General features: G+C 33.4%; 3 protein-coding genes across 3 annotated transcripts in view; all 3 read right to left on the reverse strand.

The window, feature by feature from the left end:
• The window catches only part of inaE (inactivation no afterpotential E), a 45,806-nt gene extending 32,635 nt beyond the window's left edge, over positions 1 to 13,171 (reverse strand). Inside the window, exons 1-2 of the mRNA XM_018446247.1 lie at positions 12,554 to 13,171; positions 8,625 to 9,221 (exon numbers count right to left, since the gene is read on the reverse strand). Of these exons, the coding sequence (XP_018301749.1) occupies positions 8,625 to 8,719 (95 nt within the window). The 5' untranslated portion in view covers positions 8,720 to 9,221; positions 12,554 to 13,171. The remainder of the gene's footprint in view (positions 1 to 8,624; positions 9,222 to 12,553) is intronic.
• A 3,012-nt stretch (positions 13,172 to 16,183) lies between these two features.
• Positions 16,184 to 23,640, reverse strand: Gmer (GDP-L-fucose synthase-like protein). Its single transcript, XM_018446177.1, has 7 exons — positions 23,630 to 23,640; positions 17,852 to 18,026; positions 17,640 to 17,754; positions 17,418 to 17,546; positions 17,130 to 17,343; positions 16,883 to 17,020; positions 16,184 to 16,445 (listed from the first exon to the last, which is right to left on the reverse strand). The coding sequence occupies exons 2-7, from the start codon at positions 17,974 to 17,976 to the stop codon at positions 16,210 to 16,212; spliced, it is 957 nt and encodes a 318-aa protein (XP_018301679.1). The 5' UTR covers positions 17,977 to 18,026; positions 23,630 to 23,640; the 3' UTR covers positions 16,184 to 16,209.
• Positions 19,825 to 25,023, reverse strand: CtsL1 (cathepsin L). The gene is made up of 7 exons (XM_018446176.1): positions 24,930 to 25,023; positions 21,794 to 21,914; positions 21,117 to 21,269; positions 20,851 to 21,042; positions 20,578 to 20,783; positions 20,356 to 20,506; positions 19,825 to 20,129 (listed from the first exon to the last, which is right to left on the reverse strand). The coding sequence occupies exons 2-7, from the start codon at positions 21,890 to 21,892 to the stop codon at positions 19,917 to 19,919; spliced, it is 1,014 nt and encodes a 337-aa protein (XP_018301678.1). The 5' UTR covers positions 21,893 to 21,914; positions 24,930 to 25,023; the 3' UTR covers positions 19,825 to 19,916.
• Between the last annotated feature and the right edge of the window lie 1,015 nt (positions 25,024 to 26,038).

A 26,038-nucleotide genomic window follows, 5' to 3' on the forward strand; every position in this document is an offset into this window, starting at 1 on the left:
TTAAATACTATATAAGAAGGAGGTTTAAAAATTAATAAAGCGTGCAAATTTCGGACAGTTTGATTGATTTCGTTCTTATTTAAAAATTATTGTAGCCTCGAAATTTTGGTCTTATAATCTTCGTCTTGAAATGATCTCAGAAATTTGCTATTGATGGGAGAGGGTTATAAGTCTAAGATACTCTGTATAAATGAAATTATAAGATAAAGACGTGCACAAATATATGTATATGAGATTTCGTGGCATATTTAATCGAGATCATTTCTTTGGACGATTCACTGATTAGCTTGTTTGTCGGCTCCCCTGACGACGAAAAGATTGTAGACTGTTTCCTATTTTCGTACACGTATCAGATTTCGCATGACATCGACTTTGTGGATCAATAATTCTCTCTCTTTCTCTTGTACAATGTGCTTCCCATGATTAGTTTATCAGAATAAGAGTCATACGTATCGTATGACATTACAGACTTGAATACAGTCGAAAACGTCCTAAATAACATTTAGCAAGATTTGAAAGAAAATTTATAAACAAAAATTCTTGAATACAAATACCTATAAAAATTTTTTACGATGGTAAAATCAAACGACGACAACCTTTTCTATTTAATAACGAAAAGTCAAATTAAAATGCCACGAAATAAATGCCACATATATATTTATTGAGGTCATATCGATCTTGCTATGTTACGTCACGTCGTCTAAAACAAGGAAATCAGGGTTAATATGTATTTTCAAAATACGAAATGTCACGCGATGCCATTTGATTCATTCGTAACTCGAATACATGTCAATGAGAAATTTTTTTCGTAGCTTCCTGTCTGTCTCTAAAAATCTGTTCAAATTTCAAATTGAGTGAAAGATTTATAGGAACTTTTTAACTGTATGTGTGTATACAGATTAATTGATAATTACGACCTATAAAATCGATTTGCCACCATTGATAATTCGATACAAAAAAAACAAGTTATCGCTCGAAAAACCTTCGGCTTAGAAAAATATGGCATCACTCGCATTCGCTTCCATTTATCAAGATGTTGAATGCCTATCGAAGTGCACATGAAAAATAAAATCACTTTGCGATCGCTTTCGCATTTCAGTACGGCACAGTGATTTTTTCGTCCGAAAAATTGAAATTTCAAAACAACCATTTGAGAATGAAAGTTTGTTGGTAGACAAGATAAATAGACACAAAAGCGCACTAAATTCACGAAAATAAAGGTAGATTTAGAAAAACATACGCTATGCTTGGCACGTAACGCCTATTATTTTAAACATGCAAAGTCTATTTTGTTGAATAAAAAAATTACGATTAAAAGGAAAATATGTCACATTCACAATTCGTATAAATTGTAAATAGATATATTTGACATATAAATTGTATTGTTAAGCGCTCGCAGATGTTTTATCTGCCGATTAATTAGAAGTTCTTATATATATATTAAGATCTCTTTAACAAATACCTCTTGAGCATCAAAAATTAATTGTGATATTATTTCAGTAATTTAGGTGCGTTTTTAAGTCCGATATTTAAGCATTAAAGATCTAGCGTTCGATTATGGGCCTCCATTTCCTATTTCCTATTATTGTGTTTTTACGTGTACGGTCTAATTAGATTCTTATTATTCTTATTGTTTAGAAGTTCTTTTAATTTTTTATAATTTAGTAAAATTTTTCCTATTATTATTTCTATAATTCGTAACGATATTATTGTAAATCGATATTATCGATATTATCGTAACGATATTATTTATAATATAAAAATATTATAAATAAATCACACTTCTCGTTACATGAAATGGGGAAAAATGAGGAGCCGTATATCATATGTTCATGGGACTTTCATTTCTTGCGTTTTGAAATTTTAATTAACCCCGTTGTTCGTCTCGATGTTACATCGCCATGGTGCGCAAACATTGCATGTGCGAATTATATTTTCCATGAATACAGTCTACTGTGTTCGTCTAATAATATGTGAAATTACAGTAGAACGTTATTTAAACTAGCTATGACATAAACAAAATTTTTAAGGGCCGGTTATTCCAGCTTCAGATTAACTATGTGGTAATTTACTATTGGATAAACAGAAAAGTAAAAGAGTAAGAGCGTAATATTTATAATAGGCCATATTTATAATAGGCCATAATCCGTTAACTTTTTCCGTAATCTGTAAGAATTGACCAATCACAGTCGAATGAGAGAAGAATAATTGACTACGATTGGTCAATTCTTACGGATTACGGAAAAAATTGACAGATTATGGCCTATTATAAACCAATCCTAAGGCCCGATTTCACAATATATAATTACCTAAAGATTAAAGGTAACCAAGAAATTCATGAATGAATTTCATTGATTAATCTGTTGGTAATCTTTAATCTTTAGGTAACCATATATATTGTGAAAACGGACCTATGACAGTGAGCTGAAATTTACCGAAAGGTGGAACAACCTAATCTAAGAGGAAAGAATCTATGATATTTCAAGCATACATTTTCTGTTTCGTTCGCTCACTTTCGCTCTCATTTCATTGATATTCGTACAAATTTATGAGCCCAACGAGATTAACCTTTGGGAGATAATGAATGACGCGAATTTTGCAAAACATCCCGAGAGAAAATGCGAATTTTAATGAAAAGTGATAAAATTTGCAATTATAAAGTTTCCACACAACGTGCATAATATTATCGGGTATCTAAATTAAATAGGAACTAGAACTTGAACTTTGCTCTCTTATTTTGTATTCCCACTCTTTCTCTTTCTCTCTTAAAACCGTCTAAGCTGTGTTTCATTCCAGTTGCAGAAGATAAAATAAATTCTACATATTTTTAGCTCGACATACATACATAATACATCGCGCATATGGACAATACACACGAGATAGATTTACATTTACATTTTAATCTCGCCGGGAGTAGCATTAGCTGTAAAATCGGCCCTGTACGCGATATTCACAAAGCCCTAAAAAAGACAATAAAATAAAAAGTAAAAAGAAAGAAGTCGTTGTTTATTAAGAACTCTCACACGAGGAAAGCTTCTCGTGCTTATATTTTTGTAGATAAAAAGCCACCGAACAACGAGAGCGATCCCGTTGAATCGCATCGCGTCTTTTCTCATTGCGTAACATTGGTAAATATGCATTTTTTCTCGTTGTGAATCATAAACACGCGGTTTTAACGATCACTCTTTGACCGGAAGATGCAGTCTTCCGGCGAATGCTCTCTCGAAAAGTTTCCGATCCATCGTGCCCTCCGGTTATTACCTGTACAATTACACGGTATGAATTGAGCTCGTGGTTTCATCACACGTGAAACGATCAGTTTGTGGAAACGGATTTTCACGAAAACTTGGAATAGCTCGCCATAACGGGATTGCGACGCGAATACTCTTAACGGTTCGTGAAGCAAATCCACATGATATTTAATAATCAATATAATATGGAATTCATAGTTATTAGAGTCACATATAGCTGACATTAACAATTTAATAATTTTAACATAGTATAAATTAGTGTGCTCCATGAATACAAAAATTTGTAATTGAGCTACAAATTATATTTATCTAAAATTTTGAAAGAAATGTATTCATTTAAAATTGTGGATCTTCAAAAACATTTATTCATGAAAAAATAATTATTATTTTAAGAGTTTCATATTCATTTAAAGTATTCAAGATGTAAAGTAAAAAAAGCAAGCTACATAAATAATGCTGAGTAGGTGTGAATGCGAAATTAATCGGAAATATTCGTATTCACAAAAATATAATATTTCTTCGAATCGAATGAGAAGTATTTATTCATTTTTTTTTATGAATACCAAAAGTGTGTTCGTACCCGTGCATTTTTATTGATTGTTCAATTATTCGAATATTGGGTGTATTCATCGGGCTATAAATCATTAAACGTATTTTCAAAATTATGATATATACAAGCTTTGTCGTAATTCTGTTTTGGCATCAACAATACATCACAATATCACTAATTATTACAAAGTTAAAAAAAGAGAAAAGATTACGCGCGTGAAATTTTTAAACAACCTTTCGACTTTCCTCCTTCCCTTCTTCCGCATTCGATTGCCGTCATTACTTTTCGACCCTTCCACATTAATGTTTAATTCAAATGAGTGTTCGAACGAGGTTGATGGAAAAACGGAAAAAAATAAGAAGAGACACTCACTCGAGCAGGTGGACGTAAAACAAAACGGCGCCAGGCAACACGAGATCGTCGCTGCCGACCGTCCATCGTCTGCCGAACGCGATCAGGCTCGGCATCCTGTAGCGTCGCGGATAACGGCGACATAACCTACGCTGCACGATGCGATGCCACGCGCCGCGACGCCGTCATTCAAGAAGACACACATCCGACGAGCCGCGAACGCAGTGCGACCGACCGGCCGACGAGAAGCGCAAACACAAACTGAAGAAGACGCGAAAGGTTGAATGAACGAACGAACGAGTCGGACCGAATCGAACCAATCAGCTGATCGGTTGCACTGAACGCAGAAACGCGGAACGACACCACATGCGATCGTGTAATATACGAAAAGAAGTCGCAACAAAAATATTTAATTAATTAAAGTAGCAGAGAAAATAATATGTTTCATCTGATTAGATGCTATCCTACAATCTCATTAACGCACCTTTTATTTAAATTGTCACATTTAATTATTGCGTTTAAAATTAGTAGTGAATAAGAATGCTAGTTAAGTGCGTACTAATTTGAAAGTCGAATTTAAAAGAGATGATATTCCGGAAAAATATTTTACAACAATCTCTTTTGTACAAAAGGAAAAAGAGCTATTTTTTTATAAGTATGAGAATGACTCCGTCGATTTTAAGAGTATCTGACAAGTTACATTAATTTTTTGTCACATCAATGTCTTTACAAATTAGAATTGAAAAACATAAAAACGTGGAACGCGTGGAATCGCTTAATAATCGAAAATCAATAAAAGCAAAATGGAGAATTTATTAGTGATAAAATCTCTCAAAAAATTTAACATATGGTTTACAGGGAGCTCGTTGAGTTTGGAGTTGTAGTACTCTATAGACTCTTGAAGCTTTCAAATATTTCGGTCATATAACGACTAGCTATCGAATGGAACACGATTACGCGGCCAATGAAAATGAAAATAAACGATCGTCTTTTCTTTCAGCTCCGTTGCGCCTATTTATTTACCGCGATTCGAAAGGATAAAAATTGCAGAGATATGTGCAGCCTGATTGAAAACTGTCGGAAATATTACGAAAAGATCGGATCGCGATAGAAATCAAATCGACAAAAAAATTTGCTGATATTGGAGTAGGAGAATAAGAGATCATCTTTATTACTTTGCAGGCGGCATTGCACGTCACGAACAGGTTGCGAGAAGCGATCATCGCTATCATCGCTAATAATATACGAGAAAAAATGTTCTCGCGCGATTGACTTTTCATGAAAAACAATGATCGGCTGCAACGTACAGAGAATACATATAGAAAACAAAAACGGTTCTTTCGGAAAAATAACATTGAGCCAAATAATCATCAATCTGAAAATTCTATATTTCGCAGCTTCAGATAAAACAAGATAAATTTGAATTGCGATAAAACATTTTTTAAGCTTTCTTTTTTTATTTTCCTAAATACAGATCTTTTATGCTTTCTTTTGTAAGATGCAGATATTTTCACTTGTTATTTTTCATTCTATTGTTTCCAGAATTATATTGATTGTAATATCATTCATTCGATTAGAGAGAGCCAATATATATAGAGTAAAGTATTTTTGTATCATCTTCCGTTTATTACTTTTTAAAACTCTCGCAATATATTTATATTTATATTTATATTTATAAATATTATTAGGGAAGACAATGAAATGTTCCGATATTTATCAATGATTAGCTGTAGTTTTTATTTATTTATTTTTTTTTTTTGAGAAAACACTCAGTCAACTATCCGCATGTATCACGATACATATTTCTATTCTAACTCAAGGAATGCACATACGAGATATCTAATAAACAGTGCTAATTTGCGAATAACAAAAGAGACTAGAATCTGTATAACCCATGCGTTTACACACAACGAACTCTGAAAATAACAAACCAATACCCCGTTCCAAGAATAATCAAGGCCGTACTCGCACTCTTGAAAATGATCCCTCGTTTATATGCGGTGTCATTATTTTCGCACTCGTCCATCGTGCGTTCGATTGTAACAATAATCTTGAAGCATGCTAATGGGCAGAGTTAAGATACATGAAACTCGACACGTGTGCATGAATCCACAGATTACATCTAACAATAGGTCTATTTTCGATTCCTGCACTAGGCTGCGCTAGAATTCTCTTTCCCGCTTTCGTCAAATATCAACCTATACCTATTTCATTTTAGTGTACACTTTTAGAACTTAAAATGAGATAAGCATATGGTTGATATTGATATTACTTATTATAATACTTACTACTTGTTGTATGTACACAATTGGAAAAAATGTGTTGAATTTAACATAAATCGCATATCTCATCCACTCAAATTTTTGAGTTAATTTTACACAAGATGAATATGTTAGAAGGTAACACAAATATTATGTAAGAGAATAAATACAAAGAAAGATTTGTTTACAAACTGTGTTGATTATAATAAGTATCGCTCGGTACACAACAGACAGGTAATTCAAATTCAAGGCACCTTACGTAATATTGACAGAATATTTGTAAAATAAGGAATTAAAAATGGCTCTTTTCGCTTAAGTGAGTGTTGATATAAAAATTCACAAGCAGATTCTTACATAAATTTTGAATTGGTATCCTTTAATTATCAAAAATAGAGATACATTTGTACTTAAAAAAATGATAGATTTAAATATAAAGAGTCATCTTTCAATTATCAAACGATTGATAACAATACTTTTCTTCAATTAAATTTTAGACAGACAAACATAAAATCATTTCATCGAATTTCTACACAACTTTGATTTAAAAAAAATTTAACTTTAATATTTATTTAATTATCGAACATATATTGCATATGCCTGTTTTTTTCATTCTAGAATTTTAATTTTAAATTCCATTATTTTAAATTTTAGATTCATATTCTAGGCAAATACTAGCTGTTTTAGATTCACGGATGTGATAGTCAAATGAACCGTTCTAGTTAAATGCACGTTCACGACACATAGATACGTGGTGCATATTCGCGCAATCAATTAGTAGATCGCAACGGAAATGAATCGACTGGAATTCGTGAGAGAGTTCCTAATTGATGCATGTAAAATCAAATATAGGTATTTCATCGATCCATAATGAAATGCACAGCATCCATTAATCTTCGAAGTAGCAAAATAAATATTATGAATAATATTCCGCGCGATAAAATTGTTGAAAAATTTGGTAAATAACATTTGATATCTTATACAGAGCACGAATCCAAATCTGTGCGCGATGGCTAAGAGCAATCAGATATTTTTCTAATCTTTTTCACTGAGTAAAGTTCTAAGAAATAAAATTTGTTCACGCGTAAATCCAATCAATTTATATATATGAGATTTTAATTTAAAGAAAAAAGCACAAGAAAAATATTACATAAGACAAAGTATCTTTGAAAATTTCTCCAAAATAAAAAACCTGTTGCTAAAATGCCTCAAGTTTTAATGCGTATTAATTAATAGCATCTCTTAAAGTTTGAGGAATGACATTGATAATTATATGAGGATAATTTTACGGAAGACAATTTTGTTATTTTCAGGTTAAATTTCAAAGTAAAGGGTCCATATATTACGTAACATAATTGGGAGAGGGGGGAGTCAGACAAATTCTTACAAATGCTTACATGGGGGGAAGGGGGTCGCATATATTCTTACGTAAGACTTGTCTGAAATTTTTTCAATGCAATTATATCGTGTAACAATATTTAAAGAATCGTGTAATTGTCTTGAAAATTTTTTTAGTCTTGGATATCGAGCGTGTGCAAAAATCTTACGTAATTAAAGGAGAGAGGTCTCCGAAATTCTTATGTTTGCTTACATGGGGAAGGAGGAGGGGGTTAAAAATGGCCAAAAATTTGCTTACGTAATATATGAACTGCCCCTAAATTGCATGTTGATTCATTAATCCTTGAATAAAGATATGTATTTTTGTATTACATGTTTCAGATAATTCTTTTAAAAATTCATGTTGTATTATGCATAGTTTAAAACTCGCTTACGGATATAAACAAGTAAGTTTGTTGAATACATCTAAATTTATAATAAGCAATAACGTACCTTTGTAATTCGCATTATGTAAAAATCGTTCCGGCTAAATACGCTTTAAGATTTCACAATTTTTTCAAGAAGACAATAAAAATATTTAAAAGCAAGATTTATTATTATTCTTAAACGATTATTTTTAGATCAAACGTCATTTTTAATTGCAAAGTTCAAATGTAATTTTACACTACTAACAAAATTAAAGGATCACTCGTAAAGGATCATCCTATAAAAATATTGCCCATTTTTGCAGAATGGAACAGGTAATCAATTTTAATTTTGTTGAGTAGTGTATAATTACTTGATAAAAACTAAAGCCAAAAAAAAGTACGTTTCATATTTCATACACACACACACACACACCTCCTGTTTTTCATCCCTCTATTTTATTCCACTCACCATATGAGATGCACGATGAAAAGAAAAACGCCGGGCACGACGAGGTCGTCGCTGCCGACGCTCCAGCGTCGTCGGAATACCACGATACCAGGCATCTCGCGTCGCGTCGTCGTCGCCGCCTTCGTCGTCGTCGTCTTCCATCCAACAAACCGGCCGACCGCGAATTCACCTCACACGCGAATCACCGCGCGACTCGCTCGATTTGTCCGGCGACCGCGGCAAGAAAACAACGGCGATCGACGACGACGCCGACGTCGGCGTCGCGTGCCGTGCCGACGAGCGCACTGACAGCTGTAATCGTGACTCTTCTTATCGCGTTCGTTGTCCATTCTTCGGCGGCCTTGCCGACGACGCCGCTCGTCGCCGTGACGGCCTCCTCTTGGCTACCACTGACAGCGTGTCGACGAGCGACGCGACGCCGCATCGCGCCGCTCGGCGCGATAATTGTCGCCCGATTCTCACTATAATTATTCACTGATAATATCACTGACAACGATGATGCTTAATCGAGATGCAAAATTGCCAATGTGTGTCCTTCGACGTCCTTCACGAGATTCTCATGGAAGTTCCTTTTCTAAAGATGGATGACAGTTGAAACTGAAACAAATCAATTTTCAGACACTTTTATGCTGTTCCGTTGTAATTTGATAAATGTATCGGAGATTTTTATACTATAAATGGAAAGATTGTCTTCTAAGATCCTTTTAAGAAATTTTGTGTTAAAATATACCACATGGTATATAATACATTTTGTTGTACATCGTATTGAATTTATAATATGTATAATATAGAATTCTAATATTTTTTATATGTAAATTGAAAATTCTAACAATTAAAATTGAAAAAGGCTCCAAAGATTAAATCAATAAAGAATAAATAAATAATGCCGACACAGTTGAACGTGTGTAATTTAAATACACATAATGTATGTATATATGTCAATCACCAATTACAGACGTTTCGACCATAAGATTAGATCATCCTCAGTGCATAAGTAACAAATTAATACGTTGTAAAAAGATAGGCGAATAAAATGTACAGTTAAAAATTCTATAAATAGTTTTCAAGCACGGAAGCAATTTTCCCGATAAAATTTTCCTCTCAAAGTGAAGTATGTACTTGATAATAATAGACACTTCATCGTACGCAATTTCCTCTCTCTTGAATTGTTTAAATAAGTCCTTGTATTACGCGCCGCAATCGTTAAGAAAGACATCCGCTCACAACGAGTGGTGTCGTCAATAAAATCGTTTTGAAAACAATAAGCAGCGAACAGGGAAAGTTGGATTATTCCGAGTGTGAATTAAATTGTCCGAGCTTTTCTCGTGGAGGAAACTCGAAGAAAACGGCACGCCGTGCCGCAAGCTCACTCGTCGTACCTCAAAGAGGTCGAGTCGTGCCTGTTCGTTTATAGAGTTAAGTATCTGTGAATTGTGCGAGAGAAACTTCCTGTCGGAACCGTGAAGTATCTCTTTCTTTCTCTCTCGTAAATCATCTTGCGAAAGCACGTTTTGTTCGTGATTCTCCGGCGTCTCCGTGTCGCGTCGTTCAACGATTGACTTTTCTGAATGGATGTTTGTAAAATGTAACGAGCGCCACGTGCGAGAACACGATAATCTCCATGTAACAACTTTTACGATGTAATATCAATTTTATCGTACCGTGTATAATCAGAGATCGATTAGAATATCATAATAATAGGTATGCAAAATTTTGACGTACATTCAACGGAATTCAATGCATAATCGCTCATAAAGCATGCTGTATTTCATCAATCATTTTTTATTTGCATTTCACTCGTAGAAAAAAATATCTGTTGTAGATATTGTTTATCCTTGAATTAAACTTTTTTGTATTAAACTCATATATTTTCACAATATGCGCCAAGTTTCGCTTTACATTATAATCGCACCGAATTTGTCAATTAATTAAGCAATCCTGTACACAGAAAATTATCATTCTACTGTTAAGAAAAGTGATAGTTTACTTTTTTCTTTTAAGTAATTATTATCTTTAATAAAGAATATTTTCTTGATGGTAGTCTTAAATATGCTTATTATTATACTTTCAGAAAGAGATTGAAAGGGAGGGGAAAAATTCATCATGTAAAATAGGGATTTATTTTTTTATAGAATATTATATGAAAAAATTTATCGAAGAAGCAATTTTACATAACAAGCAAATTGAATTTATTAGAATTTAATAATCTTAATTGAAATATTATATATATATATATGTAAAATTTATTAGAATTCAGAATACATTTTGAATAAATTTGATGTGATGAATTTATGATTTACGGATATATGAACTTTTGAAACAAGTAATTAATATTTAAACTTATTTTAAACACAGTATCATTCTGTGTAAGCAAATTTTTTTTAAATAGGAAAAAATTAAAAATTTTTTTATTTCGATGTTGCTTCACATGTTTAACAAAGCATGTTGTAGTTTCACACGATTTCTATTGAGAAATGTTTTCGACGGCAGAATAAGGCAAAATATATGTCGTACGTAAAAGTCATAAAGATTTACTTCTTGTTATTTTCGTTTTCACAAAATAGTTTGAAACCCGACAAAATTTTAAATGGCAAAGTCAACGATAAAAGTGCCGTATTGAAAAAGAAAACATTCAAATAGTTTGATATTTTATATCGGGGCAATGTTGTAGAAGATACAATACGGAATATTGAATAATAATAACAACAAGGGCTTTGTTATTCACTTAACAATTATACAAATAAATGTTTGCGTAAAAATAAGTCTATAAAGAGTTTATAAATTTTTAAACAAATAACGAGAAAAAAATGAAAGTAATCGATTTTTTAATGTATATAACCGCACATCAATGAATTGCAATATTGGAAAAATTAATCCTTAAATAATTAAATACACAAAACACTTACACATATATTTAATGGCGAAAATATAAAATAATGCATTATTGCGACAAGATATTGCAAGCTTTCTACTAAAAATAAATTAAAATTAATTATTGACGAATATAAATTAAATTTGTTCTTTTTTCTTTTCTTTTCTTGAATTCAATCATGTTATTTATGGAATAACTAAATAAGCAAATACGATTCTGTCGAAAATATTTATACTGTTTAGTATTAACTGGCTCTCAGTTACGTCACGAGTTCTCCGACCTAAAGACACCCACGTGAACGAAATCGCAGACAAAGGAACTCGTCGCACCGAGTTAAATCGAATATACTGCCGAGAGAAAAAAAAAATACTTAGAGCTCGTCGACACGTACACACGTATATGTACGATGCTAATTTTCCAAGCCTACGCGAGTACAAATACAATCGATATCGCTTAATTAAATTATCGTACGTTAACGAACGGCCGTATACACGTCACGAATAAATTACTGACCAACTTAAAGCTACTTAAAAGCGCATTATTTTTACTGTTGTAAATTGCTACCACGCTATCGTTTATCTCCCTTAATATATAGCCCTTTAAAATATAATAAATTAATTTTGACACGTTTATCCTTTAGATCGAAATAATCAACAGAAGTAATGAGATTGACTCTTTAAAAAACCGAGATTAGTTTTTCATTACGTAAAATTGAGTTGATCATTAAATCCCTGTGCGTTATTTGGATAGTCGATAGCTATATTGAAAAATTACTAAAAAATTCAATTTTACGATGGTAAAACTAAATATTTTATCTTTTTATTCTTAAGAATAAGTTTTTTAACAATTTTATTAATTAGAAATTAATGAAATTTTTTGAGGAATTAAGATCTCTAAATTTCAATTTACATCGTTCAAATTCAACGACAATTAAAAAACATTACATGTACGATACTTAAATGGAAATTAAAAGTACTTTTTAATTAAGTGATATTGTATATTTAAGTAATTTTCATTAACATTTGTCCAAAATAATTTTTAAATAATCTGTACACACCTCTAACGGGGCAGCACTCTTATTTCCAATGTTCCAAGACCGATGGTCACTTAAGCTCTTGAATAACCGAACTTGTCTGTTTTCGAGACCGGAGCGGCGCGCTCACTGCGTGGACGACGACGCTGTGTCGGCGACGACGCTCGGCTTCGGTTCCATCAGCCGGCCGATATCACTGGCGGCTCCACGTCTCTTTATCCTCTCATCTTCGTTAGACGCCTTCTTGACAGCCCGCGTCCTGCGTGCCTCCTCGTGAAACATAAAAGAGGAACAGTTCGTTCCGTTTCCGCGATGTTCCACGCGACGACGCGCGTTATAAAATCGCTAAACAGCGTCGTCCTTTTAGCCTATTGAATTAAACGCTATCGAGATGTCTGCGACGGAATAGAGCAGACCGACCGCTACCGAGTCCGAGATCGCCCCGGAACTTCGTGCCTCCTTAATGTCATTTTCCGTTTGATTCTCCCCTTTAAACGAGATATCGAAAAATTCACTACTACGTACGTTACCACCGGCCACGTGCCGACTGACGAGAGTGCGTAATCACTCTGCGTCCGCGCCACCACTGCGAGGGAAGCACATCTTGGTACCGACGAGCAACGAGACGCATCAAACCGAACTACCCCGAGGCACGACTGACTGAACCGTGCCGGCTTCGAGGTGGCACCCAAGATATATCTCCCTCCCCCTAACCAGCGGATCTCCCTCCGTCGCGGCGGCACCAAAGGGCGCTTGCGTCTCGACGCCGAGCGTCGTTGCACCGCGTCCACCGCGTCGCTTTGCACCCCGGAACGTCTGTTCCATCTCTTCCTCGCGTGTGCGTCCCCCTTTCTTCTTTCTTATTTGATTTATCTGCGGCTGCCGAAATACGTTCCGCAAGCCAATCGACAGTTTAATAATTTATTATCTAGCACAGTGATGCGCAACCTTTTTTAAGGGTCATTTTCTGAGAATCATTTTTAGAAATAGATAAAATCCTTCGGGTCGCTTAGGCTCGTTTCTATCAACGTAGATTAACTTTAATCTCAATTCAACTTACTCTTTATCTTTTTCTAATTCTCAGAACTGAAAAAAGATGAAGAGTTAGTTAAACCGAGATTAAAATTAAACTATATTGGTAGAAAGGGGCCTTAATGATTGTTTCGGTTGCATAAAATAGAAAATGTGATTTTATATTTTCGACTATGAGCTGGCGGGTCGTAAAAAAAATCACGGGTTGCTTGCGGATCGCAGGCTGCGCATTACTGATTTATTACATCGTGTTCTTCATGTGACAATTTTTTCCCGTTGTATATATATATATAGATATCCGTTTGTATATATATATATATATACACGATTTCTTCTTCGAAAAGATATGCAATATCATATTACTTAGAATACGATTATGCACGCAGACAGAAAGCGTAGATAATCAAAATATACGTACTTCCGTTTCGACAATAATGTGGGTGACTTGAGACAAGTGTATGTGACTTGGGACAGCATGTATTTTTGTTAAATTCAATCGTGGAATCCATCCATGAGTCTCTAAAGGAAGTTAAGTTTAAGTTTAAACTTCCTTTAGAGACTCATGGATGGATTTCATGACAAGTCTCTCACATTTACGGTCCCTTATCTTATCGCATGTATATGATTTATTATGAACGATCCGTTGCACCACCCTCCCCATGATTAAAATCGTTACTTATTTATAATCATATTTAAATTTATCAGAATAATCGCGCGTATGTTTATCAGAATAATCGCGCACCTACACAGTAAAAGCGATTTTTCTTAAGTATCTAAAAATTTAGCTATAAGATATAGATCTGAAAATATGTAGTTTTGTTGAATCATTAAAATAATTATGTAAAAAACTCAAGCATGATAATGATTTAAAGTACCTGTATATCTCTACGTTATGTATTGCAATTTTACTCTAATTATCCGTACAGCATGGTATAAAATATCAATAAATTGTAAAAATTTACAAGAAATATATTAACCATAAATTATTACGAACAGTATTGCAAACAATTATAAAGTTTCAGTGTTTTAACATCAAGTGTTTATTTCGTCTTCATATAAGTTTTTTATTCAATCATTAATTCGATTAGTTCAATGTACTACTGAGAATGCTAAAAATGAACGAGCTGCAAAGAAAATAGCGACGTTAAATTTTCACTGAAGAAATGGAATTTAATCGAAAGACGCGGCTGCGAGTGGATAAGCGACAATTCGATTATATCAGACGTTAGAAGGTTAATTACGTCTGTTAGAGATCGATCAATTTGATCTTGGTAACGAAGAGCTACTTATACCGACGAATAGCAACACGCGCGTAGGAACATTTCGAGAAAAGCGGTGATTCATTTTTCTCGAGGGAAACGACCACCAGGACGAAAAGTCCCTCACGTCGCTAGTCGGAGATGTATCTCGATAAGGACACGCGTCTTATCTTTACTCGAATCGATCGCCATTGCTAAAATTATCGTGACCTTTTTTTCTTCCACGAACCGATCTTTTATTTCCCGGTCCATTATTCTCGGGATCTGGGCCGATTGTACTGACGTTGGCTAATTAAAATTTTCCTCTTTGTCTTTGTATCAACGAGGATGTTACAATGGGAAACGGACATCGGCTGTAATTTGCGAGTGGACGAACATCGTTCTTTATCCGGCTTTTCAATTCAAGACATAGATTAATTTAAAAAAAAAATGTGAAATGGATCTTCGTTATCTAAAAGAGTGTAGCACGTATGCTCTTTACAGCACATATGCAACATTTCGGATATTTTATTAAAAATTAATTAAATCTCAAATTAAACTTCGCTAATGAGCAGAAGTTGGAATAGTTTTACTTGCGATTCTGTATTTTTTAATTAAGAGAAACCACTTTCATTAAGAAAAGTAGACTCCAAAGATCTACTAGAAAATTATAACAAAAAGCAAAAAGTTATATCAAAATATTTAAAACTATATAAATACATAATACATTAAAGATTAGAGAGAGAGATTCTTGATACTATTAATTTAAAATTTAAAACAAAATAATTTTCTGCTTACAATAATTTACGAAAACTGAAAATTCGTTTACATTTCACATCGTGGCAGTCAATAAATCGCATCGTAAAGCAATCTAACAACCAAATTTATGCGCAAGCTGACCTAAAATATACTTTAGGAGTGCTGCGAACGAGCAAAAATAAATGCACCGCCGCAGGTGTTCGACTGGATCTATGTTTAGTATGCACATTGGTAACTTTCTAGATCAATAAAAATATTCACGTATTCTCAAATGTTTATTTAACAGTTTGAAAATACTCACCGAAATTACTGTGGATTTTAGATACCTTGATTGAAACGAACTATAAAGGTGGACAAAAAGTTTTGAACTCCTTCTTCCTGAATAACAAATACTACGTTTCATAAAGATAATTTACTTCAAAAATAACTTTTTACATTATGATAAAATTATATGATTAATATATATATGTACCAGTCAATCTTCAGTACATTTTTCATCATTTTTCATCATACAGTTTCATCATTTATTCTTAATAACAATTTATATTATTTAGCATTGATATATCTGAATTCTAGTGAACTATAATTCAGTTAATATTTTAACGTATAAATTATCGCAAGATTATAATAACAATTTGCAATCTCGCTATTTTAATTCCTCGCTTGATCGTAGTTTTTTATATACCAATCAACAGTCTCTTTAATCGCTTGTTCGAAAGGTGTAAATTGAAAATCAGACAGGTACTTTCGTAATTTTGCGTTGCTTGCTGTTTTTTTGAATTGTCCATCCGCTGCCGACGTATCATACACCACCTTTCCCTTAAAGTCGAAAGTTCGTGCCAGCGTCTCTGCCACTTGTGCTATCGATTTTTCTTGCGCTTCGTCCACTAAAAATTATCATTTTTCTTTCGCAATTTCCACAATAAAATTATACAACATTGATAATGTAATATTACACTTGTTTAACCCTCTGTCGACAACACGGAACTTTATTTCTTCCATCAGCAGAGGTCTTTGAGAAATAGAGGAAATTTTTTTAATATTGCAGATTATATAAAAATCTAAAAAAATTCTAATATACTTATATACTGAATTTTTTAACATTTTACCATCAGAAAATTCAAATTGTATTTTACTTATTCTTTAGAGATTTAAATTTATCCACTAGTATTAACAATCAAAATATTAATTAGTGACTTTAAACATCCTATGTTGCCGATAATATAGTAAAAGTAGTAGCAGCTAAAGTTATGGATAAATAACGTTTACTAGAAAGTTAGAAAAATAATTAGGAAAATAATACTATACCTAAATGAATAATTACCTGATAGTATAATTGGTTCCACAGAATCATATTCCCGCAGCACCCAAATTATTAATTTTGCTAAGTCTATGCTATAGATGAATTGCCTTAAAGGTTTACCAGAGCCCAATACAGTGAACACTTTATCTTCTGTATTTCCTAATAGAATTAAAATGCTAATTAGATAAGAAATTCAAATGACATTTATACGTAAAACTTATTTTCATAATCATTATTTTCAAAATATTGATTGGTGCCTTTTTCGTACCATCTTTGCACAAGTCGTAAAGTCTCCGCATTAAACCAGGTATTACATGACTATCATTAGGATGAAAATTGTCGTGTGGACCGAATACGTTACAAGGAATTACACTGGTATACAGCCTGCCGTGCTGATCATAGTAACCTCTGTTAGCAATATCTATGAGTCGCTTGGCATGACTATAACCATAATTCGAGGAATGTGGTGGTCCATTGTGAACCTAAAATACATATAATATATGTACTGTCCTATATACACATTAATTATAGTCGTATCTAATATATATGTTACTACCATAGTTTCATCTATCGGATAAGATATTTTATCAGGAAATATACAAGTGGAAAGACACGAGACAACCTTCACGACATTGTTCTCGTGAGCAGTGTGCAGAACATTATCATTCATGTGTATATTGTTCCGCTGCAATAAAGATATTAAAATCACGATTAAAGCTACAATAAAATAAACTGATACACAAATTATGAAAGATAACGTGTCCTTCGTGATATTTACCAGAAAGTCTAAATTATGTGACATATTCTGGAAGAGACCACCAACCATAGCAGCTAAGTGAATGACATGTGTCGGTTTATGATGCTCGAATAACTTCTGTGTACTCTTCTTATCACTGCAAAAAGTCATTTGGTTAAAATAAACGTTATACATACATAGCGATTTGCAATCCCATTTGATTGATTTAACTTTAGCCACTTAATCTAACCTACCACAAATCTGCATCTTTAGATCCGACAAATATCCACTTTTCGTTTTCTTTTTTGTCATTCTCGATAATATTTTGAATTGCTCTACCAACGAGTCCGGTACCGCCAGTTACAAGTACAACTTTCATGTCGCATCAAAGGAATCCTGTTAAATTTTGACGGCTAAATTAGTGGTAAACTAATCAACTATGGCTGTCAGCCGTGTTCCAAATTTACTGCCAGCAGTGCCAGCGCGACCAACGCTGAAAATGCTACAGTTTACGTGACGTGCACTATAGATTTTCAGTAAGGCAGTAAATTTTGGAACATCCATAAGATGTTGAGGTTGAGGTTCAATCTATGAGTAACAACCAATTATATTAGGCCGGAATCAGACTATGCATTGAAGATTGAGATTGAAGATTGAAGATTAAAATGGGTGCAAGTGTATTCTTTTAGATCATCCAATCATAATTTTAGATCTAGAAGAATACGTCAATAGCAGCGAACGCTCACTCAACTGTTGAGTCCGCTGAATGCAGCCAATTTGACCAGTGAGGACAAAGGAATTTTAGCTCCTATTGTTTTGATTGGTCAAATTTCAATCTTTCAATCTTCAATCTCAATATTCAATGCGTAGTCTGATTCCGGCCTTAGGCCTGTTCTTTTTGGCTGAACTTTTGCACCAATTTATCTTTCTTCCTTTTCTTCCCAGGAGGAAAGAAGAGGAAGAAAGATGATATTTGAAAGATGAAAGATTTATTTGTTCGGCGAGCAGGCTAGCCGCTTTGTCGACTTGAACGCGCCCAATGTTTCGCTGCAAATGCTTTGAAACGTTTGATTGACCAATCGGAAGAAAGAATTTTATTAATTGACCAATCAAAAAATGCTTCGAAGCACTTGTAGCATCAAGTGATCGTAGCCAAGGACGTCGATAACGAATACCTGAATTATGGAGCAGTTTAAACATACAATTTCAATTGTTGTAGAACTAGAGATTAAAATGGATTAAAAGATGACATACAGCCGCAGTAGCTGCTGTGATACATTATATGGAAAATAAAAAACAGTAATATACTAAAAAAAAATGTTGAACAGCGCCCAACATTTGATATCGAAAATCGTAATGAAAGCAGTTTTTATTTTACATCAGTCCCAAAATTAAAATTGAAAGATCTTCGTTTCCATAATTATTTTAGAATGAGTGCAAGTCGGTTGGAGGAAACTTGATCAATCATCATCTCAGTTTGCGGAAACAAAATGAAGCAACAGTCAAAATATTAAAAAGAAAACATATTGCAACTGCTAGGAATGCATGATGCATCACTGTCGAGTGTCACATATCCAACTTATTATTTATAAGATCGGGATAAATAAGAATAGCATAATTAAAACATTTTTTTATTTTCCTTTGTTTCCTAAAAAATAGAGATCAGTTTGCATAGTAATAATGGCTTGACTCTGGATTATTACCCGAGATATGTGTAACGATTTACTAAAATAATTAACCTCCATCATTTATTAGTTTTGTAGATTTAGTGTAAAAAATTAAATTTACATAAAGTGTATTATTAATACATTCTTATTTTGAGATATTAAGAAAATATCCCGGGCAATAGTATCATTCTAAATGTGTGAACAAAAAGTAAAAAATTAAAATACAACTTAAGGTAACATATCCACAATTGTCACTAAATATAATAGACATATGTTAAAGCGATAAACAACGAATCATCATTTTCGAGGCTTACAATTTTCGCAATTTTCACGAATATTTCTTTTTTATCTTTATTCGGAAGAACTAATTTGTATAGAGACCTAAAAAAGTTAGGAAAACAGTAAATTTTTTTTGTAATTACAATTCCCTTTGTAATTACAATTCCTTTCATAGCGCAAAACAGGAAAACTGGCTGTAGGAGAACGTCAATTTTATCAATTACATTCGGGTTAAAAATACGATTTTAAGGAAATCATATACATCAGAAACGATATAAAAATTTATTCTAAAATTCATAAAACTTTATTAGGCCTCTCATAGTTGTCATGTCTAAATTAGTATCACAACTAAAAAGTTAGTTATCAACGGCAGTTAAACGAGAGGATAGCTGGCACTGCTTGCTATACCACAAAGATTGTTCTTGTTTCTGGCCATTTTGATGTAACCATTTTCACCCCATGTTTCGCCCCAACTATTCTTTACCAGCCAATAATCATGACCGGTTTTTGCGTCTGTACCATAGCCGACGATCAGCACACCATGATCTAAATTTTCTGAATTGCAACTAGGCTCAAAATACACTCCTAAAAAATGTAAAAAAAAGTTAAAGTAAAAAAAAATAAGAACACACAAATTCAGATTTTATTACATAAAAATTAGTCTCCAACTAATCATTATGGATTAAATTTCCGATTTACAAGATTCAAAGTTTTATATACAAACTCATTACTAAGTTAAATTTTTAAAAAATTTAGCTTATATTAACTATTATATATAATATATTAAATAAATATATATAAAACTACATACATTTACTATAAAGCTGGAAAGATTCATGAGAGGCATCAATAGCAACCGAGACCGGACCTATAGTGGCAACTGCAGCCTTTAACTTCTTCTCATTTCCTTTTGGAATATCTACGAAGCCGACATCAGTAGCGCCACTATTTTTCGGATTGTATCTGCAATTTCAAGAGTTTAATAAATCATTAAATTTTATGTATGTTTTTCAATCATGCAAAATAATACAAACCTGCACTTGTCATTCTCCGCTTCATATGGATAACTCTTTTCGGTATCAAGCCCTTTGTTATCTCTGACATATTTAAATGCATTATCCATCAAACCACCATTGCATCCTTCGTTGCCATACTGGCCAGAACAATCAATCAGATTTTGCTCACTAAGTGATATTAAAATACCGATTTGTCTGAAATGTTGTCCTTCCAAAGCTCCAGTCTACAAGAAAAAAAAAAGACAATAATGTTCAATCCTATCTATTAAAGCTATTAAAAAATAAGCTTACAGTAGAGAATGCCCAGCATGAGCCACAATGTCCTTGATCCTTAACTTCTGTAACAGCACCGTGTTTCCTCCAATCGACTTCTCTTGGTAATTCAACATTAGCTGGCGAGATAAATGTCGCTCCCATAAATTGCTTTTGAGCCTTTGTTGACTTATTGAAACCATTCAAAGTATTGACAAATTCATGATGCAACTGTAAGAAAAATAAGCGTTTCACGAAAAATTGTTCGCTTCATGATACAGATAATTTGCTTTTTAAAAACTTACCATATCACCGTATTTGTTCATTCCCAATTTATAGGGAACTTCATTCAGCTCATATTTGCGATTGTGTTCAACAATTTTGCGCTTGTTATCCAAGAAGATTTTCATTCTATATCCCTCCTCAACCGAAGATTTGTAGACTTTTTTATGATGTGTCTTAAAGTAAAAATCATTATAATCAATATTTAGTTTAGTTTTTCATTTTAATCATTAATTTTATTTAATAATAAGATTCGAGAATTTCTTGCACAGTGACTTCTTTATTTTCTTAACAAATATTTAATCATATCATATTTGTTATGAAATATATTCTACACAAGAAACTGATCTACAACATTCAAAAGAAATCTATGATCTTTGTTACACGGCACGTTTAATTGGGTTTAATAACATCTGTAGTTATGAAATTGGCCAATCATAGCTGTTTCTCAGAAGAATGGAACGACTGTGATTGGCCAGTTTCATAACTATGGATGTTATTAAATCTGATTAAGGGTGCTGTGTAAATGTAATCTATAATTGATAAACAAAGTATCCATGTCAGTGTTACTGCTTATAAAGAATAGGTAGTAACTGGATATGGAAGGCTAGATTTTCATCTTATTTAACTCTTTAGAATAAACATTATGATGCGAGATGCAATAATCTTAAGCGCTACTATAAATACAATACTTTTATACCTTAAAAATGAACCATTCTGCATCCAAAATCTTGTTGAAGGAAATAGCCTGTCCTATGGCAAGAACTGCCAGTAACAACAAGACTATCACACTCTTCATGTTTATTCTTCAATTAAATCACCTACAAAAAAGAATTATTTCAATAATATAATATAAAATAGATATAACCCTTATATATAAAACAAAAAAGTTAATTTTATATTGTAGATTAAAAAATTATTCTATTCGATCGTTTATTCAATCTTACTGAGAAAATTCATGAATTTTATTTTATAATGCAATATCAAATAAAAAAATAACCTAATGAACTAGCAACTATAAACTGAGTCTTAGCTTGAAAGAGCAGAGTTCAAAATTTACGTAAGAGAAAGAAATAAACTTTATTAATAGCATAACAAAGCCTTGTCCTGCCGCTGTAAATATACGTAATCAAAATTTTGAAAATTGCACAAAAACTCCATAAAAGACATTGTACGGAATCCATAGACGTTGCTCAAGACTCGAGATGGTCTAAGGCTGTCTTCCCACGGAGAAAGAAATCATGAAACGGAATATTGACAGAAAAGAGATAGGATACTCCTCGTCTTATCTCTTTTCTATCAATATTCCGTTCCATTGATTCTTTCTCCATGGGAAGGCAGTCTAAGACCGGACTATGGATTCCGGCGATTGCGTCGTGTGACTGTTTATTTTTTTGTATCACGATTATCTCCAAAAACTGTTATATTTGAAAAGTCATTTGTTTTTCTGATAAGAAACAAGCATTCTTAGAAAAAAAACGACGCATTCTTCACGCACTGTTAGAAGCAATATCTTAAAAGTGGTTGGCAAAAACTTACGGGACACCCTGTATATTATGTAATTGTGAGCAAAAAATGCCTCGAGGTCAATCGAATGAAAATCTCTGCTACGCCATTTGCGGTTTTATAACAATTTATTATTTTTCTCTTCTGAGTGTGTGCGTGCGTGCGTGTGTGTGCGTTGCATCCTCCGAAATAATCATTCGTTTGATTATCCTGCCGTTCATGCTAGTGTGATTTTAACAATGACTCACATTTCTCGCGATGGAAAACACAAACCTGCGGTAAAATTGCTCTGCGATGACACAGCGATAATTGCTCTGTGCTAACTTGGACCCAGTGTAGATTATATGATCCTATTTCAATGGAACACGTGAGAGATGCACGATCACGTGGAGATAAACCGTGGAGACATAACGGATCTCGAAATCTCGACCTTGTTACAGCGCGTCGAACAATAAGCGACTCGTGTCGTTTATGAATCAATCATACATGTTTGCACACACATACTTGTATTTGAAAAGTCTCATAGTCAGAGTTCTTTATCAAAGTTTTTCCTTTCGTATCAATTTCAGATTCGATTAGATGTATTCTGACCGCTTTAACCGAAACGCTTTAACCGAAACGTTAAAAAGATTATCCAATTATTAAGACTTGAATGTGATAAGAAATCGATAGATTACTGATTAAAGTTCAAAGATCCAGTTTCGTGATTCAACTTATTTCTTATCTCTTTCCAATTCTAAAATTTTAAAGTTGGAAAGAGATAAGAAATAAGTTAAATCTGGGTTAAGAGTTAACCATAAATTTTGAAACTGGGTCTATTAATTTCTTATCACATCCTTTTGTCTAGCTTGCTTAGACAAAAGAATGTAATAAAAAGATTTCGACATTAGTCATATGTTTACAGTTTACTGCAGTATCAATCTACCCAATGGTACTCTAAAAACAAAGTTATGCACAAAATTGATGACACTGACGTCACAAATACATGTACATCGAATGTTATCTCCTTTTCCTTGAAATGACGAAATACATGATTATAAATTCTTTCTTTTAAACACAAAAAAAAACGAAAAAGTATTCTTGATATCTTCTCTTAATTGCGCACTAGACGCGTTTGCTACCACTCGACGTGATAAACAGATTTATTGAATCACGTGGTAAATACATGTATAAAAAAAGTTTATAAATATATGTCTCTATCCTGATGTTGTCTAAATCGTCTTGATTCAATTAATAATCTTAATTACAAAATATATATACTTAAAAATTACAGTAATATATGTATTTAACAAAGATTTTTTCTACACAATCATAAATATTTTACAACACACAAAACTGTATTTTGATATATTCAAAGCATGTTATAATTTTATATTCCAAGTATTTGCTTCATGTATGTGAAGTGTAATGATAAAATATGAAACTTTCAATTATTTTCTAATAATAACCAGACAATAATAAACAGACAATAAACCTAAAATAGGGTCTGTTTTTTATTGCACCGATTCAAAGTGCAGCAATTAAAAACAAACCTATAATTAAACAGACAAAAGAATAAATATATAATAGTTATCTGATAGGCAGCTGTGATATCGATCTTTGCATGATGCCAACTTCACATTTGCTTGTTCACATGTCATGTAAACATATGAATGTACGAAAAAGTTGATCATCTTAACTTCTATAGTTGGAATTCTCTACTTCAGCTTTACATATATAAAGATAGTGTCAGGAAAAACACATTGAACACAATGATTTTAAAACAGTCACTTAACTTGCATTAAGTTCAACTTTATAGAGTTGTTCGTTAGCTCCACTTTCAAGATTAATATTCATCTTTGGAATTGATATTTCCTTTATGTCCATTTCTACCAATATAGATTGATTTTAATTTAATTTTAACTTCTTATGTTTATCTAGTTTAAAGAATTAAAAAAAGGTAAAGAGTAAATTTTATGAGTTGTGGCAGGAATATTCGCATTTCGACTTGCTCGACGTTCTCGATTAACCTAAACGATGCTTTGATATTAATAATATGACGTATGTCCTTTGATTTAGATACGCACAATATTTACGAAAATCTAAACGAGCGTTATCGCGTTCTGTGTAAATAAAATGGCAGGAAAAGAAACAAAGAAAATTGGAGCTATTCGTTTCTGTTACGCAAATTGAACTCTTCCGGTGTAAATACGTACCTGTTTGACTTTAAATGATTTAGATGAAAAAAAAAGTTTACGCAAAATAGATAGATGAAATATGAAAGGCTGTTGTTTGAAGTAAACGAACTGCGTATCGAGGGTCTTGAACAATGAATTAGTACTTATACTTACAAACTTTCTCTATTCCTTGCTGAAGGTAAAACTACCTGAGGCTATCACGGACGTAACGCAATCACGATCGTTTCTGACGATTTCCGACTAGCAGTCGTTCTTTTGTATCCCTCCCTCTCCCCGTTATTGCTTTCCACCACCATAGGCCACGTGATTCAACGATAACAGAGTAGTGGAGTACATTGGCGTTGTCTGGCGTCGTTGGATGTTTGTATGCATGTACATAATATATGTATACTAGCTGCGCATCACATTTGTTTATTGCGTTCGTTCGTTGAATTCCAGCGCGATGATCTTCCGTATCATTTTGCACCAGAGTGAGATACGACGATTGTGACGTCGCGACTGCGAGTCGTGTCGGTCATGTGTCTACGATATCGAGTAACCCAGATTCGTAATCGTCCTCGTGAAGGGATGCTGCGACGCGGCTCTCTTTCATAAGCGGAAAAGATGATAACGCGCGTGATTGAGCTGTCACGAGGTCTATACCATGTTTAGTTTCTTTTCAGCGATAAACCGAATGATGCAATTGCAACCGACCATACATGTATCGTTATTTATATTGAACATTTTTTGAAAGTGACGTGTCCTAATAATCCGATATAAGCATCTTCTTTTGATTGCAAAGAGGACTGAACTCGAAAAGTGTCGGCTTCAGAGACTCTTTCTTCCTTAGAATGATTGTCTTTGGCTACGTTTACACCGTGCGTTTAGTCCGCGACCTATATGATAGGTGTCTTTGTTTAACCTACAGGATAATCTATTGTATAGGCCGCGGCCTAAATGCACGGTGTAAACGTAGTCTCTGTGAACTACCGGCTGTCTTTCATTCTAGTCGACTATTTTTACTTTGGATATTTACGATAGCAGAGATAGGCCAATCAGAGGTCGAAATTAACAATTTTTATTATTGTATTAGAAGTGTTTTGTGCCTTCGTCGGTCATCCTCACCGAAATCGGTAATGGCAAGATTGAGAGTATAAATAAAGGCTGCGTTCCGTAACTCACTGCCAGTACTGCCAGCACTGTAAAGCCTGTTCCAAAATTCATCAAGCTGATTCGGTAGTCCTAATGCTGGATTCACCCTGCATCCGATTTTGGTCGTACGA

Source organism: Mycetomoellerius zeteki, unplaced genomic scaffold, assembly GCF_001594055.1.
Source record: "Mycetomoellerius zeteki isolate Tzet28-1 unplaced genomic scaffold, Tzet1.0 scaffold174, whole genome shotgun sequence".
In the NCBI taxonomy this organism is placed as follows: Eukaryota; Metazoa; Arthropoda; class Insecta; order Hymenoptera; family Formicidae; genus Mycetomoellerius; species Mycetomoellerius zeteki.

Coding starts and splice junctions, on each gene's coding strand:
- CtsL1 (XM_018446176.1), bottom strand. CDS start 21,892: ATGAAGAGTGTGATAGTCTTGTTGTTACTGGCAGTTCTTGCCATAGGA. Junction 21,270..21,793: donor CAGAATGGTTCATTTTTAAG/GTATAAAAGTAT, acceptor TTTTACTTTAAG/ACACATCATAAAAAAGTCTA. Junction 20,130..20,355: donor CTTTCCAGCTTTATAGTAAA/TGTATGTAGTTT, acceptor TTACATTTTTTA/GGAGTGTATTTTGAGCCTAG.
- Gmer (XM_018446177.1), bottom strand. CDS start 17,976: ATGAAAGTTGTACTTGTAACTGGCGGTACCGGACTCGTTGGTAGAGCA. Junction 17,021..17,129: donor TTACGACTTGTGCAAAGATG/GTACGAAAAAGG, acceptor TAATTCTATTAG/GAAATACAGAAGATAAAGTG. Junction 16,446..16,882: donor GGAACCAATTATACTATCAG/GTAATTATTCAT, acceptor GATAATTTTTAG/TGGACGAAGCGCAAGAAAAA.